Below are 7,057 nucleotides of genomic sequence, written 5' to 3'. Positions count from 1 at the left end.
CGTGAGAGTCCACGATGGCCCGCGGCAAGGTGAGCCTGCAGTGAGTCGCGCCCGCGGCCACACCGACGATGGTCGCTCACTAGCGCCCAGAGCATCTCGTGCCGAACATGCGGGGCCAGCACCGCTTCCCGCGCGTCTTGGTCTTGGTCCTGGCCCTCCTCGCGCTCCCTCCGTGTGGGGTTGCGGCGGGGTCCAACATGTCTCCCCGCCGCCGCCGGGACGCCCAGGCCCGAGGCGCTCACCACCGGCCGCTGACCGACGAACAGAAGGCCGACCAGAACCTGCAGTTCATGTTGAGTTTGTACCGCAGCGCGGCGGGACCGGGCGGTAGACCCAAAGAACACCGGAAGTTCGGGTCCAACACGGTGCGCCTGCTCAGACCCTCCGCGTCGTCGGTCCACTACCTGCCGGCGTCCAGAGGTGAGAAGCGTGTAATGTTGATTACTTATGTAGAAGTTTAGTTATTATGTTTGTGTAAGTTGTATCAACTCGTGCTTTTTACAAGTAAAAGTATAAAAGTAATTGTTTCTAAATAAAAGTAATGCAAGGTTGACAAAATTCATTGAAGTGGAAGTGAAGTCAAAAATGTGTTTTAATTTCACGTCGGTGGAATAATAAACTGGTTAACCCACCCTAAACTGTACACCAATCATTTTTACTTGCGATAAAGACTTGGGCCATGTCACATGGGTACGATTTATGACCACTGGGTGCTAGGAGACAAATGCCAAAGCCTTGGTGGAGGTCTCGTTGTTTTCATGTGTCTTTTTGTTGTTCTTGTCTTGAAGACCACCACTACACCTTCAGCGTCCAGTACCACGTGGACGTGCTTCCTTCAGAGCAGCTGATCCGCGCGTCCTTTGTGCATCTTCGATCTTCATCTTCAGCCTCCACTCCGTCGCCCCGCTGCCACGCCCGGGTCACGTGGCCGGGCGAGGAGAGCCTGGTCACCACCATGGAGCCCCACCAGCGTTGGACGGAGGCAGACGTCGGCGCTCGCGTCCTCCTTGGTGAGGACAACGGGGGACACTTGACCCTAACTGCCCAGTACTGGTGTACGGAGCGGGAGCGGGCCAAAGAGGGCGGCGGCGTGCCTCGCCGGTGGCGGGGGGAGCCCCACCTGGAAGCCCCTTCGCTGCTTTTGTACCTGGAGGAGGAGCGGGCCGGCCAGGATTGGATGGTGGCGCAGCTGCCGGCAGCCAAAGAGGGAGACCTCATGAGGCGGCTGAGCCGCTGGCACCACTTCCTCCGGCGGCGCCGCAGCTCCGATAGCTCCCCGCCGGATCCTCAGCCCACTCCCGCCCCCGCCTCTGTCATCGCCGACATTCCCGCCGCGGCGAAACGCAAAACCGGCACGCCCAAGAACCGCTGCAAGCTGCACTCCTTTCGCCTGTCGTTCGACGAGCTGGATTGGGGTCACTACATCGCGCCCCCCGTCTACAACCCGCGCTTCTGCCAGGGCGACTGCCCGCGCGTGCTAACCTACGGCTACCACTCGCCCAACCACGCCATCATCCAGACCATCATCCACGAGCTTGGGATGGGCGACGTGCCGCCCCCCTCCTGCGTGCCCTACAAGTACATGCCCATGAGTGTGTTGGTGGTGCACAAGAAGAAGGTGGAGTACAAGGAACTGGAGGATATGGTGGCCGAGTCGTGCACTTGCCGCTAGCGGCCGCTATGAGCACTTTCCATGTAAACACACTCGGCGGTGTTTGGACTCTGCGCTCATGCCGAGACGAGAACGTCCACGAGTCGTAATTACTTTGTGTTTAGCACTGAAAATAAATATTGCTAACTTGCTCCAAAGCATTCCAAACTCACAACATTGAAAGCATGTCATCTTGTCTGCCGTGCCAATCCAAATGCCGAAATGCTGTTTTGTTTTTGGCCTATTTATTAAACACAAGATGGCGCTGACCAAGATAATTTTAACGTGTCGGATGCGAAGCTCGAATAATCGATTTTGTACCTATTTATAGCAGAAGGGTGTCCTAGAGAACCACACAAAGGAGGGAAATGTTAAGCAATGCAATTTTTTTTTATTCCAAGTGAAAATGAATAATAAAATAAACTGCATGTTTTCTAAAGCACAATCTCTTTTGTTGTCTTCACGAAAGTTTGAAAGAGGCCTAAACTTGCACGTGTCTGACCAATGTGTACAAAATCTAATCTTTCTCAGCATAATATTCACTCCTGACATTCCAAGCCTTATTGTGCACAACCACTGACAGTCCATCAGAGGGCGCTACTTGTAAACTCTATAAAGACTGAAAACTGAGGTGCACCCGTCACAAATTTCACCTCAAATATTCTCTAACCTCAATTGACATTTTCTCCATGTACTCTGTGTGAAATCTGGGCTTGTTTAGTTAAATGAAAAGCCTTTATTCTGTGAAGGGCAACAGGTGGATAAAAACCATATTGTTCTGATAACTGCTACCTTCTGCCATCTAGTGGAAGAGCATTTAATTGTTCTTATCACTAAACGTCGCTGCACAGTGGTTGCCAATCACTAATTTAATGCCATCACCAGACCTAGACAGGTAAAGTCACAGAAAGGATAAATAAATAAAAAGCGGACGTCAATGGAAATGATGCCGTTCAGCTAACTGCTTTCAAAGTTGCAACCCATTTCCGCTCACCTGTCTTCCCATGCAGAGAGAGCATTATTTATCAGATCAGTGGGTCATTGAGATGTTGGCACGCGCCTCAACACGCCCCTCCATGTCTGCCCATGCGCACACACAGCAAAGTCCACAGTGGCATAATCTCCCAAGGCTTCCGCGTACGAGAGTTCTGTGAACCTGTCAGATGAGGTCATGTCTGCATTTGTTTGATGGGATAGCAAAGTTGAGCGGTGCCACGCGGCGACTATCTGGGAGCCCGAGTCTCCCACACACTCAATAATACCAGGTATTTCTGCGTTTAAACTTTAATCGTTTCATTTTTAATATGCTATTTCGACACGAATAGATCATGTGAATTGCCGTAGACGGGCCATCAAAAATGAGGAGACCGGGGTTAGTTGGCTTATTGCAATTTTCCCCACCAGGGGGCGCAACGAAAAAGTGGAATACTAGTTTTCATCGTATAAATGGTCAGGGGTTGTGTACTGTCTGAGAAGAACATTGTGAGCTGAGATGAGTGCCAGTTATCTGTTTTGCGCATTTTTTTTAACTTCATACATTTTGAAACAGGCATTGTACAAGACAAAATCTAGCGGTAAATTATTTGGACTTGAGGAGAGATTCTGGCTTTTTGTCAAGCCCCAGTCACAGCTCTGTTTTAAGCTAACTTTAAACTAGAGCACGTATTAGCCAACATGGTAGTTTTGGGCAACTTGTCTCAGTCATTTTGAAGTTTGTTGCCACATTTGAAAAGAATGGGCCAATGAAAAATGGAACTGGCAACTCTGTTTACGTATGCCAGAATTGTTCTTCAGATGAGTCTGAAGAGTGAGGAAATTAGTTTGCCAGGTTGTGTTTCGTTGTTTAAAAATGGATTTTCCAGTTGTTGGAACTACAGTATGCCCACAAGTTTCATGATCAACCATCCATTAACTAAAAAGCTGTATTTTTTAAAAAAATTAATTTAATCGCAAGTTTTCAGTTTAAGGGAAGTAAAACCTACAAGCCAGCAGTTCCTAAGGACTTTATTTCATAATATTTTCTGTGTACGTTTGCTCAATGACTATCAATGATAAACAAATTATCTGGCTGTTAAAACAAAACAAAAAAACAGGAGAACAAGGATAATTTTGTCCTTGTTTTATTAGTTGCAAAATCCAGTGTGACACCTTACCCCATAAAGTGTGACAACTTACCCATTGGTGGGGCAACATGTCACATTTTCACTCCCTCTATTTGATGGCTTTCAACTCTGCACTGACACAAAGTATGAAAATGACATGAATACAATAAATATACCCAAGACTATGGTCTTTCATCTGGTATGCATTTTGTTTATATATGATGTATCGATTCCAAGAAATATATAAAAGTATAAAAAGTGATACAACTAGCCCCGGTCTCCCCCTACACACTAAAAGCATTTGGGTTAAATTTAACCCGATTTGACCCAAAATTACCCTTTAAAGAAAAAAAGGACAGACTACTTCTTGGGTCAATTTGAGCCAAAAAATTGGGTTATTCAGTTTTGACCCAAGTTTTATGGTTAAAGTAATACAACTAATTGGGTCAAAACAATGCAAAAATGTTGTTTTTTAGTTAAAAGAATAAAATAAAATAAAATAAAATAAAACTAAAAAACTTTGGTGTTTCATCTGATATGCATTTCATTCATATATGATGTATTGATTCCAAGAAATATATAAAAGTATAAAAAATGATACAACTAGCCCCAGTCTCTACAGATGTTAAAATGATTCTAAAATAGCAGCTGAAGCCGACTGGAATGGACACAACGCGACACTTATTAAACCATAAAAGCATAGCGTGATGTGATGGTCAAGGAACAAGCAGGTCTACAAAGATGGCAGTGACCAAATTTTGGTTCCAGAGCCCAGATTTGACCTCCGACCCTCTGAACTGTGAGGAAGTTTTGCCACAAACAGACAGGCATCAACTGTCCGTTTCTTTTTGTCTACATAACGGGACTCAAAGACCTTAGTACTGCCCTAAAATGTTTTGCCAAGTGTTTGCGCTGAAGGCCAGTGTGAGTAAACACTGAGTTCTTGCCAAATGACAGCACCACCATAAGGTGGAGATCTGGCGCCGCAACTCTGGGCAAACGTGCACGCGCGTATGCTTCACGTAAACACACACATCGAGGTAAATGTTGGCTGCATCTGGTCAAACCCATTGAGGCCTTACTCTTTTGTTTTGTAGTACTTCTACTGTAACACATGATTTAGTTGCCAATTTGTATTTTTATGTATTCACATACAATTAAGTAATATTTCCTTTGTGTATTATTAATGTGGCTAAAAAATAAGTTTGAATAAAGACAAACATGAATCCTGTCCTGCCGACAACCTTTCAGGATTACACTACTTCAAAGTACCTTTACTTCTACGTTAGGTACAAAGTTTGAGTACTTCAGCCACGTTTAACGCATGCACAATTTAAAAGCGGCCTCACGTGTGCATGTGTTATCTTTGTGCATACATAGAACGAGGGTAAAGTGTGTGTGTTTGCAAACACTAAAGTCCCATTTAGGCCGCAGAGGTGATAACACCCCCCCCCCCCCCCCCCCCCCCGCACACACACACACAAGCACACGCGCGCACACGTCGCGAGCAGGCCAGCGCGTCTTTATAAGGCGGTGCAGGCAGTCTAAGCGGCAGCCGCCACTCACTCCCCAGCGTCAGACCATCAAGACGAAAAACCACAGCAGGCTCACATCAGCTGTTTTTTTTATTTTTTTGCAACCACAAAGTGTGAATCAAGATGCAGGAGGACGGCGGCGTCTCTCTGAGGAGACTCTCTCTTTGCCTACTGATGCTTTTGTTACTGCTTCTACCCCAGCAGGTGAGTCCCACCTGAACGGGTCTGAAGGGAAAAGTCATCAGGGCTGATCAATTCCATCTGTGTGTGTGCCTGTGGCAGGTGTGCTCGGGTCCGTTGGCCGCCCCGGTGCAGAGTTTGCACAAGAGAGTAGCCCGCATGAGCCCGTTGTGGAGGATCATGAACAGCAAACCTTTTGGTGCTTTTTGCCAGAACAACTACGAATGCTCCACCGGACTCTGCAGGTACCTTGAACCTCAAACATCTTTGTTCAAAACTGCAATTTCAAGGGGGAAAAAAATGTGCTCCATTTGTTTACCCGATATTGCAAAATGAATCATATGATTTATTTGCATTTTTGTGCAGACATTTATGCCGATTTTTTTTATTAGCTATAACATGCACAGTGGATACGAAAAGTCTACACACCCCTGCTCAAATGACAGGATTCTGTGATATATACAAAAAAAAAAAGAGATAAATATAAATCATCTCCAAACTTTTCTACCCTTAATGTGGATTTTAACTTCTACAAATCAACAGAAAAATATTTTCAAGTGGGGAAATAAAAATAAACATCTGGAACAAGGTGGGTGCACAAGTGTGCACCCCCATTTATAGCTTTTATAACTAATAATCTTTCAAGCTCTTGTTAAATGGTAGTCAGCACGCACCTGCTTCCGACTAACCCCAAATAAAGTTCAGCGGTTCAGCCGGCCCAGCACATGATCTAGCACAAAACCTTTAAGCTTATGCCAGGAAGCAAAACATGTCAAGGAAAGCCTACTAGAACATCTGACCTGCATGTTGGGTTCATCAAGGGCACTTTGAATGCTGGCAGGTGTTTGCTGCTGACACATTTAACCTAAGTTTGAAAGTTATGTTAAAAAGATTTCCTTTAAAAAAAAAATGGAGTTATGTCATGTGTTCTAAATCACGTATGTAGAAGAAGAAAAAAAGACCTCCCCCAAGGCCCTTTTCAGCACATGCATGAATGCTGACAAGAGTGATGAAATTTCATTGAATCTTTGGCAAAGGCAATAACACTCATGGCCTCGAGCGAGATATTGATTGAACAAGTCTTTGTTGTTTTCCTAGGGTGGGACGCTGCTCCAACCACCAGCGGCCAAATTCGGAGCCCCTCAACGACTAGACACGGCTGAGGCTGACTGAAGATTGGATGTTAAACTCACAATGAGACTTGACGCCTTTGTTGTGTTGACAATTCCTGCTTAATCCACTTGTGATTCCTCCATATTTTATTTATTGCACCGCATTTTTTCATCACACATCAAGCTACACGATTCTGCAATGCTTTATCAGCATGATTATTCGAGGAAAGACTTGCACGTGGATGTGGTGCACTTTGATGAGGAAATGAAGCACTTTTAAAAAGCCAAACTATCTTTGTACTGTTGGCTGTCAACTCTGTGTTGCAGCTGCAATAAAATACAAACTCACTAAAGTGAAGTTTGCATGTGATTTTTGCTTTTGTCTCAATTCCATTTCCATGAGAAAAGGTGGATTGTTGGGGTTGTTAAAAAAAAAAAAAGAAAGATCGCAAATCTAGCAGGAATTAATCATGATTA

The 7,057-nt window shown here is 45.2% G+C and overlaps 2 protein-coding genes across 2 annotated transcripts; both read left to right on the top strand.

Moving 5' to 3' along the window:
* The first annotated feature begins 29 nt into the window (after window positions 1-29).
* On the top strand, window positions 30-2,002 carry bmp15 (bone morphogenetic protein 15). The gene is made up of 2 exons (XM_086059650.1): window positions 30-420; window positions 789-2,002. Exons 1-2 carry the CDS (start codon window positions 108-110, stop codon window positions 1,670-1,672), a joined length of 1,197 nt encoding a protein of 398 aa, XP_085915776.1. The 5' UTR covers window positions 30-107; the 3' UTR covers window positions 1,673-2,002.
* Window positions 2,003-5,290: 3,288 nt separating this feature from the next.
* Window positions 5,291-6,950, top strand: LOC147159992 (liver-expressed antimicrobial peptide 2-like). Its single transcript, XM_086058406.1, has 3 exons — window positions 5,291-5,492; window positions 5,571-5,713; window positions 6,567-6,950. The coding sequence occupies exons 1-3, from the start codon at window positions 5,412-5,414 to the stop codon at window positions 6,619-6,621; spliced, it is 279 nt and encodes a 92-aa protein (XP_085914532.1). The 5' UTR covers window positions 5,291-5,411; the 3' UTR covers window positions 6,622-6,950.
* Window positions 6,951-7,057: the final 107 nt, after the last annotated feature.

This window comes from Leptonotus elevatus, chromosome 17, assembly GCF_054856555.1.
Source record: "Leptonotus elevatus isolate MCC_2025b chromosome 17, RoL_Lele_1.0, whole genome shotgun sequence".
Lineage (NCBI taxonomy): Eukaryota > Metazoa > Chordata > Actinopteri > Syngnathiformes > Syngnathidae > Leptonotus > Leptonotus elevatus.
The sequence above is the reverse complement of the archived record's forward strand: the minus strand, read 5'-3'. Positions and strand labels throughout refer to the sequence as shown.

Bases quoted from the DNA above. Each gene is read 5' to 3' on its own strand.
- bmp15 (XM_086059650.1), top strand. From the start codon at position 108: ATGCGGGGCCAGCACCGCTTCCCGCGCGTCTTGGTCTTGGTCCTGGCC. The intron at 421-788 runs GTGAGAAGCGTG...CTTGTCTTGAAG, and splicing joins CTACCTGCCGGCGTCCAGAG to ACCACCACTACACCTTCAGC.
- LOC147159992 (XM_086058406.1), top strand. From the start codon at position 5,412: ATGCAGGAGGACGGCGGCGTCTCTCTGAGGAGACTCTCTCTTTGCCTA. The intron at 5,493-5,570 runs GTGAGTCCCACC...TGCCTGTGGCAG, and splicing joins TACTGCTTCTACCCCAGCAG to GTGTGCTCGGGTCCGTTGGC. The intron at 5,714-6,566 runs GTACCTTGAACC...TTGTTTTCCTAG, and splicing joins TGCTCCACCGGACTCTGCAG to GGTGGGACGCTGCTCCAACC.